This window comes from Staurois parvus, unplaced genomic scaffold, assembly GCF_062004578.1.
Source record: "Staurois parvus isolate SC_StPar_1 unplaced genomic scaffold, SC_StPar_1.0 ptg000019l, whole genome shotgun sequence".
NCBI lineage: Eukaryota > Metazoa > Chordata > Amphibia > Anura > Ranidae > Staurois > Staurois parvus.
The window spans coordinates 24,130,610-24,144,048 of NW_028317815.1; the positions used below are offsets into that span (position 1 = coordinate 24,130,610).

Below are 13,439 nucleotides of genomic sequence, written 5' to 3' on the forward strand. Positions count from 1 at the left end.
TTTGTTTGCTAATTTTTTAATTGCTGGCAATTCTTTTTACAATCAGCTGTCAGCGGGGTTTCCGCTGAAACATTAAGGAAAGTTTTCACTTCTAAAATACCGCATGGCTTAATAATATAACTTATGCAATATTTTAGTAGTTTTTTTAGAAAAATGCTGTGCGGTATCTTACCACATACTCGGATGCAATAAGATATTGCTTAGTGAATTGTCCCGGTTCAAAGTTTGCAGTTGAACTTTCATTAGGTTCAAATGCTTTACTGCGAACCAAAAAGGGAGTGTTCGGCCCATCACTAATGTGGAATAACACCCTAAAAACGCATTCTGCTACTTCTCCCAAGTATGGAGATACCATATATGAGAGACTTTTTGGCAGCCTAGCTACATACAAGCACCCCAAATCCAATGACCACCTCCAGGCTTTCAAAGGGCATATTTCCTCATATCTCTTCCCCACTACCTATCACAGTTTGGGAGGCCCTAAAATACCAGGATAGTACAAACATCCCCCCCCAAAGGACCCCTTTTTGGAAACTTGATAACCCAAGGAATTTGATAAGCGGCATGGTGACTATTTTTCAGATATGATTTTTGTCACAGGGTTTTGAAAAAGAAAAAAAGAAAAGAAAAAATAAATTTTCACTTTCTTTATTCATTTCCCAAAAACTTAGGGCAACAAGGTGGGCGCCCCCTGTATTGGTAGAGCACCAGCGCCATACCCATCGTGTAGCTGCCACCCATCGCAGTGCATTTGTGGGTGGTCCTTAAGTGGTTAAGGTGACATGAGCTATTATATCCAACTCATTTCAGAGTATTTGCATTATTACTACACTAGTGAATATGACATACCATTGCCACCTCATAAGTGAAGATAATATATACAATTTCCAATTTCATGCTGTTCTGTAGTTGGCATTTATTATGCCCCATCATGACTTTTCTATTATTATATAGTATGTGTCCTTTCATGCTAGGTCCACCAGACTGTACATAACCTCAACTTTTATATACAATTTCTGAACTATTAGTAAGACAAATCAAACAAATGTGTTTTTGATTAAAATTGTAAGTAAAATGTGTAATATTTGCTTACTGAAAAATAGGCACTTCGTCATTTTCATTTTGCAGGCTGAGTGTGATTAAACCACGGCAGAACATTGGATTTTCCTTCACATTTTCAACCTTGATTGAGATCACAAATTTCTAAGGGCACACAAATATAAAACTATGTCCTGGTGTAATGTACAAGCACTTACAACACACACTAGTTTAAGTATATCTAAAATCCATACTTTATTTGGATATATGTTAAAATTCCATTAGTTTTTTTCTTGCCACCTATGTACCATTGTGGAGATATTCCTTCACTTCCTGTTCTATATACACAGCATCAAGTGAGATTAAATCGCTCCAAAATGAGGGAACCCCGTTTAGACAGTATTGGAACAAATGTCTACTGGATGCTTTCCCTTGTATTCCTCTTCTAGTGACAAAAGCAAATTTTGGATTTTTCCTCACTTTCAATGCCCATGATATTGGTAACAAACAGAGGGAGCTAATCTCCTCAGGGAAGACACAGAGAGCACTGTATCCAAAACGAAAAAAAAAATACTTTAGATATAATTTAAAATAAAATACAGTAGACACTGACATGATTTTTTATAAATGTAGGTACTGCATGTAAATGATGATATCACCTACTTCATTTCACATGTGCCATTTGTTATGTGTTCTCTGATGATTGTACATGTAAAAGAATGAAATATTTTCTGCAGGAACAAATACTTTTTAGGTGAATGATAGCATTATGCCACCCTACAAACATTTGTATGCCATTTTTACAACCCAGTAAGCTGTGCCCTAAAAGAATACTGTTACTAAAATGTTTTCATGTTAATAACTATGCAGATAAGTACATATATACTGTATGTGCAATTATATATATATATATATATATATATATATATATATATATTGTGGCAGTGCGGTAGCCTGCCACGGTGGATATCACGGTGGTGACCCAGGACTCTCAACCATACAGGTTGAGGGGCTCCAGGCAGTTCTCATAATGCAGTGGAAACTGGTTTATCAGTTTCCTCTTTGGATTGTAAAGCCTGTATTGGGGCCTGTAGCCTGGAGATTTCTAAGAGATTTGGGAGGGATGAAATCTCCGATCCTGGGCCCATGTTTTGAGAGCAGCCAGCGCGCTGATTGCACAGGTGCGTGCAGGCCTTTTTGTGGAGGCTAGGCCATGATTCTGGGCTCCACCCTGGCAGACAGGAGTCAGGAGGGCTCCACCCCAGCAGACAGGACGTCACTGCCTTGAAGTCAGGTGGGCTTCACCTAGGAGAGGTGGAAGCCAAAAGCAGCAAGGGGCTGCTCGGGAGTAGCTGTGTGCTAGTGGCTAGCTGTGTGCAAGAGCCATTTTTGAAGGAGTCTGCAGGAGAAAGATGTAAGCCTGAAGAGAAAGGCCAGAGGAAGATTGTTTATATCTGAGAGAGCCAGGAGGCTGAATTTTTTCGTTTATATTGATGATAGATACCCCTGCGTGGGAAACCTCTTATGTTATTGAACTGTCGTTTAAATAAAAATGGGCTGAAACGGCTCTTAAACAAAGTGATTTGCTGTGTGCGTTACAAAAGCTCTACCATTTGAAGCGAGGTCCCACTATATATACAGTATATATATATATATATATATATATATATATATGTATATATATATATATATATATATGTATATATATATATATATACATATATGTATATATATATATATACATACACAACACAGTTAGAGCCATATATATTTGGACACAGGCACAATTTTCATATTTTTGGCTCTGCATGCCACCAAAATAAATATCACGTACAAATTTTAGGACAGCGTTTTTCAACCACTGTGCCGCGGCACACTAGTGTGCCGTGAGATATTGTCTGGTGTGCCGTGGGAAAAATTCCAATTTCATCTGTAACATGTGGCTTCGGCTCACAAATAGACCAATCATTAGAATCTAATGATTCAGTGGTCGGCAAGCTGCGGCTCGCGAGCCACATGCGGCTCTTTACCCAGTCTAATGCGGCTCTTCTGTGTGCCGGGCGCCTGCTCCCCTCCCTCCTCTCGGTCGGCCGCTCCCCTGCCTCCTCTCGGTTGGCAGCCCCAAAAGTCCGCGCGGACCTTTTAATCCGGCTTGCGGATGTGGCTGTCAGGATGTGTGTAGGCGGGGCAGCGTGCCGAACGTGAGGGGAGGGGAGCTAGGCTCCTCTCACAGTCCGCCCTGAAGACCCGAACGGCGCGGGAAGACAGCGAGAGGAACGCAAAAGGTAAGTGAATTGACACGGGGGACTTGGCTTACTAGAAGGGGGGGGGGGGGAATAGTACTGTGGGGGATGAAATACTATATGAGGGATGAATTACTTTATGAGGGATGAAATACTATATGGGGGGATGAAATACTATATGGGGGATGAATTACTATATCAGGGATGAATTACTATATGAGGGATGAAATACTATATGGGGGGATGAAATACTATATGGGGGGATGAAATACTATATGGGGGGATGAATTACTATATGAGGGATGAAATACTATATGGGGGGATGAAATACTATATGAGGGATGAAATACTATATGGGGGATGAATTACTATATGAGGGATGAATTACTGTATGAGGGATGAAATACTATATGGGGGGATGAAATACTATATGAGGGATGAAATACTATATGAGGGGATGAAATACTATATGGGGGGATGAAATACTATATGGGGGATGAAATACTATATGAGGGATGAAATACTATATGAGGGATGAAATACTATATGAGGGATGAATTACTATATGAGGGATGAAATACTATATGGGGGGATGAAATACTATATGGGGGGATGAAATACTATATGGGGGGATGAAATACTATATGAGGGATGAATTACTATATGAGGGATGAAATACTATATGGGGGGATGAAATACTATATGGGGGGATGAAATACTATATGAGGGATGAATTACTATATGGGGGGATGAAATACTATATGAGGGATGAATTACTATATGAGGGATGAAATACTATATGAGGGATGAAATACTATATGGGGGGATGAAATACTATATGAGGGATTAATTACTATGCTTACTATGGGGGAATATTACTATACTTACTATGGATGACACATACACATCATTCATCTACTCTTGGTCCGGCCCCCGGGTCCAATTATAAAATACTTTATTATTTCATAATAAAGTAATTATAAAATAATTTCTTTGTGTTTGATTCCTATTCAAGAGAATTACTTTATATATAGTCAATATAGGCACAGAGGTAAATTTTTTTAACATTTTCTAATGGTGGTGTGCCTCGTGATTTTTTTCATGAAAAAAGTGTGCCTTTGCACAAAAAAGGTTGAAAAACACTGTTTTAGGAACTGTAACCATTTTTATACACAGTCCTTCCATTTTCAGGGGCTCAAATGGATTCCAGTGGCATTGGGTCATTGGTGTTTATTGATGATGTGACAGAAGACAGAAGCAACCGGATAAATTCTGTAGTGTTTAGAGATATACTGTCTTGATCTCTGGGTCTCTCCGCTATGCGGGGGTCTCAGGGACCACCACCTGAGCCATAGTTGCCCCTCACCATTCTTCTTTGATGTCACTTACCATTTTCTCCCCCTCTTGCTCCTTCATGTGATTTCTTTGACCCCCTTGTCCTGCTTTATATCTTTCATCTCCTCTCGTGGCCGTTCTGTGTTCACCCATATGAAGACTCACCGCTTTTCAGCAAACCACACTTTCCCCCCATGGGTTCCCTGAATGTCCTTACCTTGAATGTACAGTGCCTTGTATGCACCTTGTATCCCTTTTCTAGACAAGTCACCTCAACCACCCCTTCCGCTGGCCCCTAAAATCTCCTTTCAAAAACTACTACATCATTACTCTCTGGTCGATACGTGGAGAGAACTCAACCCGGTGAAATGTTGGTATACCTTTTACTCCTATCCCCACAAAACACTTTCGCATATAGACCAAAGTTTTATGACTGTTAGTTCCTCCTCTCGGCTTCTTGCCTTCAGATATTCTCCCCATACCTTGGTCTGATCATAGCGCCGTCCTCATGTCACTCGCGTCTTTAGCACCCTCGACATCTGATCCCTCCTGGGTCATCAACGATAATCTACTGTCCCATCCATCCCACAGCTTAGATATTGAGATTGTTCTGAAAGAATACCTGTCACTCCATTCTACCCCGGACATTTCCTCCCTCCTTCTTTGGGAGGTGCCCAAGCCCGTTTGGCTCATTTGATGTCCTCCTTTGAACGATCTTGTGATAGAAATCTGCATAGATGAGACATAATCTCTGATATCTATGCCCTTCTATCTACTCCTGAGTCCTCATTACACCCCTCTTATGTCAATAGATGGGAGACAGATCTGGGCCATAAATTGGACCCTGCAGATTGGGACCGCATCTGGTCTGCTACAAAGTCCTCTTCACAAAACATAGTAGCCCTAGAGACAAACTATAAAGTCTTGACCCAATGGTACCTGGTTCTGGTGAGGATTGCTAAATATACCCCCAACTATCCCTCTGAATGCTTTCGAGGTTGTGTGATGATAGGGACCTACTTTCATATCTGGTGGACTTGCCTGGAAGCCCAAGCCTTTTGGGTCAAAATGTTCATATGTTATCCAGGCACTTTATGAAAGTAAATAACACCTGACCCACTTGTAGCCCTCCTAAACCTGTGCTCTTCCAGCATGTCTAAGCCTCAATTTAAACCTCTCTTGCCGGCCACCACAGCAACTAAACAGATCATAGCCAAATCGTGGAAATCTTCATCTTTGTGTATTGTAGCAGCTAGGAACACGGTTACACAGGCTATAATTCATGCTAAAGTGGAAGCCACCATCCTAGATGCCATCCCTAGGTTTTTGTCAATCTGGACCCCATGGGTGGAATATTTCTTCCCACCAAACTTTGACGATTAACTACTCCTTCCTTGAAATTTCCTAATCCACTACTTTGGCTATCCAACACGCCATGTTATACATTGATATGGTCTTGAGTCTCTCTGTTCCGCTCTAGAAGTCACATTTTCTCTCCTCCCCTCTTCTATTCCTTTTTCAATCTCTCTTACTCTCCCCCCCTCTACCCTACTCTCCCCTGCCCCATCTTTACTGTTTCATATGGAACCCTTATATGATCACAGGGAGCGGAGCCCCCTATCTGTTGTATACCCGGATCCTGTCTGCCAGCATACTGTTATATCTCTTTATGTTTTTCTGTGGTTCCATACAACGCGTTTTTTATATGTATAAATATGGATTGTCCTAAACCTGTATTTCCCTGCCTTTAAAAATAATAACATGTTTGAACAAGAAACAGCTTTTGATTCAATTTTCCAATTATTTTTGGTCCCTTGAAAAAGCGGAGATGGCTAAAGGGGACCTGTAATCCCTAAACCCTTCCTCCAATTTGGATGTACATACCCTCAAATTAAACCTGAGAGTGTGCACTTTCAGTCCATATCCATGATATAACTATAGCTTGAATATCTTTTGGTAAATACCTGAAAAACAAAAAACCTAAAATTGTGCCTGTGTCCAAATATATATGGACCTAATTGTGTATATATATATATATATATATATATATATATATATACGCGTGTGTGCATTTTTTTCCTGACCTGCAATGGCAATTTTACATGCTGTATAATTCCCCAGGTACAGGTTATGAAGTTTAATCTGGATTGAGGACTTCTTCTCTACACTGGACCACCACCTGTCCACTAAAATACCTAATTTCCTCCATAAAGGAAAAGGAAACAGATTGTTTCCTAAGGTGTTTGTAATATTGCCTCTTTCTTTGCAATTTTACGCAAGGGAAATGGGTAGACAGAGCTACAATGTCAATGTTTATCTTTAAATATATAATAGTACAAACTAATTAATCTGACCAACAGGTCCAGGGCAGTCCCAAATGATGGACCTAAACTACCCAAATCAAAAACCTTACGGATTACAAGAGTAAAGGGGGAGGAAAAAGGGGCAAGTCAAGTAATTTTTTATCCTAACATTTCCATTGTAACATGCATGTTGAAAATAAACACCTTTTTGTACATTTTTCTGGAAGGAAATATAATGTTAGAGGGGTTAAAATAGGAATGTGATTGTCCTTCATAAAATATATGCAAGTACTCCGTGCTAAGCAGGAAACAGTGATTTTGTACGCAGAATTGTTTATTGTTGGTATGCATGTGAAGAAATAGTAATTAGCTTACTAACCTTATAAAATTGTTAAATGTAAAATTTAAAGATGCACTTTCCATTTAAAACAAATTGATATATTGGTATACACTGCTTTTTTAATCACTTGCCTTCCAGGGGATTTACCCCCCTTCCTGACCAGGCCATTTTTGCGATAGGGCGCTGCATTACTTTAACTGACAATTGCGTGGTCATGCAATGCTGTACATAAATTAAATTTATGTGCTTTTTTTCCCACAAATAGAGCTTTCTTTCGGGGGTATTTGATCACCTGTACATTTTTTATTTTTTGCTCTATAAACAAAAAAAGACTGACAATTTAAAAAAAAAGAATATGTTTGACTTTTTGCTATAAAACATCCAGTACAAAAAATTAAAAAACTAATTTCTTCATAACTTTAGGCCAAAATGTATTCTGCTAAATGTCTTCACTAAAACAAAATTCCCAATATGTGTGAATTAATTGGTTATGTGAAAGTTATAGCGTCTACAAATGGCGGTATATATAGTGGAAATTTTTATTTAGTTTATACTAGTAATGGCGGCAATCAACGACTTATAGCGGGACTGTGGGACTGTGGCGGGCATTCTGACACTGACATCCCCAGTGACACTAATACAGTGATCAGTGCTAAAAAACACTGACACTGTACTAATGACACTGGGCAGGAAGGGGTTAACATTTGGGGCGATCAAATAGTTAACTGTGTGCTGTTTTATATGATGTGCTGTGTGTGTTTTACTAGGTAGACATTCTGCTGTGTATTTCTCAGCATATCCTTGCTGGCAGGAGAGAGACCTCTGTTGTTTACCCTGTAAGTTCGATATAGCAATCGCAAGGTGCCGGCGTGGAATCTCCAGCTGTGACCCGCTGATTGACATCTGTAGCTGCCAATGGCGCCACGGGTAGGGCTGTGCGCGAACATGCCAATGACCCCTACCCGGAAATACAAATCATGTGTGTATATATATATATATACACACAGCATCTCACAGACGTGAGTACACCCCTCACATTTTTGTAAATATTTTATTATATCTTTTCATGTAACAACACTGAAGAAAAGTCACTTTACTACAATGTAAAGTAGTGAGTGTACAGCTTGTATAACAGTGTACACTCACTACTTTACATTGTAGCAAAGGGTCATTTCTTCAGTGTTGTCACATGAAAAGATATAATAAAATATTTACAAAAATGTGAGGGGTGTACTCACTTCTGGGAGATGCTGTATGTGATTTTGCGCAGCCCTGCTGACCTGTAGCAGTAGTTCTACAATAGGGTAGTGGGAAAGCATTTAAACAAGCACAACATTTTACAAAACACAACATATTATATGTTTCATACCTTTGGGTCTGATTCATAGTCCAAACGTCTTCCAGTAGTAGAAATAATGCCAGAATCTTCATTTAGAGTAAAAAATGTCTGTGCTTCAGGGGGTGATTGTATAATTTTAAACTAAAGAAAGAAAAAAAAAATCTGGTATCAATAAAGCATAATGTAGTAAATCATTGTTAAGCTAAATATTAATTTATGCCTTTCAACAGATAAAAACACAATATACCCCAGCAGTGCAAGTACAAAATCTATAACAAACATTCTAAAGCCAAAAAGGTAGCTCAAAGTAAAATTTAAAATAAAATCTACAAAAATCCCCTATGCCATGTGTGTTATTAAATAATAAAATAAATACCCAAAAGTGCAGTATTTTTCATTTCAATATATTTTTATTGTTTTACAAGTAGAAATGCAAGACAATAAATGCGGCATAGAAAAGTAAAAAAACACAGAAAGCAGTCCAACTTCCTTTACATATATCACATAACAATAATATAAAGTCTTTCCAAAATTTTTGTAAAACTTCTAATTAATAGGTCTAAAGAAGTTTACTGGCTATTCATTGAACAGTGTAAAACCAGTACCAATAATAACAAAACTAAAACATAAAACAATCCAAAGAAAGTATAATGCAAACTAGATCATTTGTAACAATACTGTACTGTTATCCCTTGAAGTGTACCCATGGTGACTATGAATATGAATATGAATATGTGGGTGACTAGTTTAAGAAAATGAGGGGTATGGATTCTATGGTATGGTTACATTAAGAAGGGCTAAGTGAGGAAAAGGGGAGAAGGGTCTCAATAATGCTAGAAAGTGGAATACTTTGTCCCAGTACCCAATAAGCCATGGGAAATCCCAGATGAAATGAATATTAGGGAATCTGATATTAGGGATGTTGTCAATCATGCGAAAACCCCCCCATAACTTTCAGAGGAAATGAATCAGGGAGCCTAACAAGCCACATTCCCTCAAACAGGAGGGAGATGACGTTAGTAGTCCTCTGGGAAAGCTCCCAGAGAGATGTACAGCAAGTAGCTTGATATATTGAATTACAAGTGAGTCTGCTAGGTAAGTGGATGTCAGGAATCAAAAGTTGTAAAATCTGCAGTGGGATTTTGAGTGCAATGGTGGGAGTCATTGTCCATGTTCTTGTTGAGGAATCACCACCAATCTTGCAACTCAAAACTTTATTAGTAGGGGGGAAGTGAATGAGAAGCACACCCTCTGGTCTAGTGCTGTAAAGCCATGACTCTAAGTTATGCCCAGACATTACCTAATTCTCACCCGAGAGTGATGGTGGTCAATGGGAACCAATCCTTCATTTACGCTAGTACTGTAGCATAATAATAATCTCTGAAATCTACTAACCAAGACTCTCGCAACTCTATGCTTAATGAGCCTCCAATGGGTGTCCTGGGGTTTTTTCCTTTTCCAGATATAGGAGCGAAGCATTTTTTGTAAAGAGGATAGGTTGGATTGAGAGAGAAATATTGGGAGAGCTTGCAATAAGTACAGTAATTGAGGTAGAATATTCATCTTAAAGGCCGGAAGGTGACCAGCCCAGGAGAATTCATATCTGGACAGATTGCATAGTTCCTCACTAAATTTCTGACAAAATGGAATGTAGTTCTCTTTAAATAGCCCTTTGGTGGTTCTGGTCAGAGTATTACCTAGGTATGCTTTACCCACTTCATCCTACATTTGAAAAACAGAGTACACATATTATCATCCGTATTTGTTTTGCAATAATGTACCATCTATACCTAAATCTAATATGTGACATTTGGAAGCATTGAGTTTGTAGTAGGAGACATCACTAAACCATTGTAGTGTATCCTGTATTACAGCCAGGGAGGTTTGGGGATTAGAGATCATTAAGATGATATCATCAGTAAAAAGGCTGATTTTATGCTCTGTGGACCCTGCCCAAAACCCAGTAATACAGGTTAAGTGTAGACATATTCTGCCAAAGGTTCCGCAATTAAGGTAAAGATTAGCAGAGATATTCGACAACCTTGTCTGGTGCCATTCATTATTTAGAAGGGTTTAGACAGCATTTTTGACATGTACATTTGAGCTGATGGAGTAGAGTAGAGAGCCACAATGGCTGAGAAAATCCAAATTTATTGAGAATGGTTTGTAGATAGGCCCAGTGGACTCTATCAAACGCCTTCTCTGCATCCAGACAGAGGAGCAGAGAAGGCATTCATGTACATTCCACAAAGTGCATAATGTTAATCGGCCGTCTGAATGTGCAGTATTTTTCATTTCATGTGAAGATGTATATTACTAGGTGACTTAAACACTGTGTTCATTTTAGTAAGTGAGTATACATTTATTATAACTACACTCAGTAGGTTGTCAGACAGAAGCTGATTGTATGTCTACATCCAATAGATTCCAACACCATGTACTGTAAATGTACATTTTACTTTGCAAATTCTAATTTCTATTTTAGTGCAGGGATTTGCAAAGGTTACTGCTGCCTGCACAAATGTACAGTTGCAAGAAAAAGTATGTGAACCCCTTGGGATTACGTGGAGTTTTGCATGAATTGGGCATAAAATGTGCTCTGAACGTCATCTAAGTCACAACAATAGAAGAACACAGTCTGCTGAACATAATACTACACAAACATTAGATGTTGCCATGGTTTAATTGCACATAACATGTAAACATTCACAGTGCAGGGAGGAAAAAGTATGTGAGGCCCTAGCTTAATGACTTCTCCCAGAGCTAATTGGAGCCAGGAGTGAGCCAACCTTGACTCCAATCAGTGTGATGATATTGGATGTGTTGCTGACAGCTGTCCTGCCCTTACAAAACACATACCTGTTTTGGGTTTACTGGTTTCAAGAAGCACTGTCTGATGTGAACCATGCCTCGCAGAAAAGAGCTCTCAGAAGACCTACGATCAAGAATTGTTGACTTGCATGAAGCTGGAAAGGGTTACAAAAGTATCTCCAAAAGCCTTGATGTTCATGTGTCCACGGTAAGACAGACTGTCTACAAATGGAGAAAGTTTAGCACTGTTGCTACTCTCCCTAGGCGGGGTCGTCCTGTAAAAATGACTGCAAGAGCACAGCGCAGAATGCTGCATGAGGTAAAGAAGAATCCCAGAGTGTCAGCTAAAGACCTACAGAAATCTCTGGCACATGCTAACATTTTTGTTGACACATCTACAATAAGGAAAACATTAAACAAGAATGGAGTACATGGGAGGACACCACGGAGGAAGCCATCGCTGTCCAAAAAGAATATTGCAGCACGTTTGAAGTTTGCAAAAGAGCACCTGGATGTTCCACAGCACTACTGGCAAAATATACTGTGGACAGATGAAACCAAGATTGAGTTGTTTGGGAAGAACACACAACACTATGTGTGGAGAAAAAAAAGGCACAGCACACCAACATCAAAACCTCATCCCCACTGTAAAACATGGCGGAGGGAGCATCATGGTTTGGGGCTGCTTTGCTGCCTCAGGGCCTGGACGGATTGTTGTCATTGATGGGAAAATGAATTCCAGAGTTTATCAAGACATTTTGCAGGAAAACGTACGACCATCTGTCCGCCAACTGAAGCTCCTCAGAGGATGGGTGATGCAACAGGACAATGACCCAAAGCATACAAGTAATTCAACAAAACAATGGCTGCAACAGCACAGAATACGCCTTCTGGAGTGGCCCAGTCAGAGTCCTGACCTCAACCCGATAGAAATGCTGTGGCATGACCTTAAGAGAGCGATTCACACCAGACATCCCAAGAATATTGCTACACTGAAACAGTTTTGTGAAGAGGAGTGGTCCAAAATGACTCCAGATCGTTGTGCAGGTCTGATCTGCAACTACAGGAAACGTTTGGTTGAGGTTATTGCTGCCAAAGGAGGGTCAACCAGTTATTAAGTCCAAAGGTTCACATACTTTTTCCTCCCTGCACTGTGAATGTTTACATGTTATGTGCAATTAAACCATGGCAACATCTAATGTTTGTGTAGTATTATGTTCAGCAGACTGTGTTCTTCTATTGTTGTGACTTAGATGACGTTCAGAGCACATTTTATGCCCAATTCATGCAAAACTCCACGTAATCCCAAGGGGTTCACATACTTTTTCTTGCAACTGTATATATATATATAGCCATGCTGTCTATATTGTTTATTAATTATTAAGAGAAAACACATACTTTGACATCATCTCCTTCATCTGGATCCTTGGCAAGGACAGTATATAGAGTTGTGAAAATGGGAAATGTTTCAGGAACTGATAACGTGATGCCTTAAATAAAGTAATAAAAAATACATTTATTAATATGCACAAATAAATAAATAAATAAACATTTTATTATATGGACAGAGGATGTATTTTATCTGTAAAACTTTCATAGGTTTTTATAATAAGTTAAGGAAAAAGTGCCACTAAATTCTATTGAAATCTAATCTGTGGGACGTTCGTTGATTGTTGGGGACGTTTTCTGTTAATAGGATGTATTAGGTAAAACAAGGATCACATAGTTACATAGTTATTCTGGCTGAAAAAAGATCAAAATCCCTCCAGTTCAGCCAAAAAAAAAAAGTTATAATCCTATAACCACAACTGATCCAGAGGAAGGCAAAAAACCCAGCAAAGCATGATCCATTTTGCTGAATAGAGAAAAACAAACAGAGGGCACACCGGCCTAGTGCATTACCTTAAAAGTATGTTTACTGAATGTAAAAAATAGGTATTCTACTCACAGTAGTCAATAAATAAAAGGCACATCATGAAGGAACAGTTTTGTCCAATTCGCACTGCGTATCTGTCTATGATGAGAATTCT

General features: G+C 39.1%; 1 protein-coding gene across 1 annotated transcript in view; it reads right to left on the reverse strand.

Moving 5' to 3' along the window:
• The window catches only part of LOC149472960 (cadherin-related family member 4-like), a 140,778-nt gene that overhangs the window by 60,278 nt on the left and 67,061 nt on the right, over positions 1-13,439 (reverse strand). Inside the window, exons 8-10 of the mRNA XM_089686741.1 lie at positions 12,808-12,899; positions 8,629-8,739; positions 1,094-1,203 (exon numbers count right to left, since the gene is read on the reverse strand). Coding sequence (XP_089542867.1) covers positions 1,094-1,203; positions 8,629-8,739; positions 12,808-12,899 — 313 coding nt within the window. The remainder of the gene's footprint in view (positions 1-1,093; positions 1,204-8,628; positions 8,740-12,807; positions 12,900-13,439) is intronic.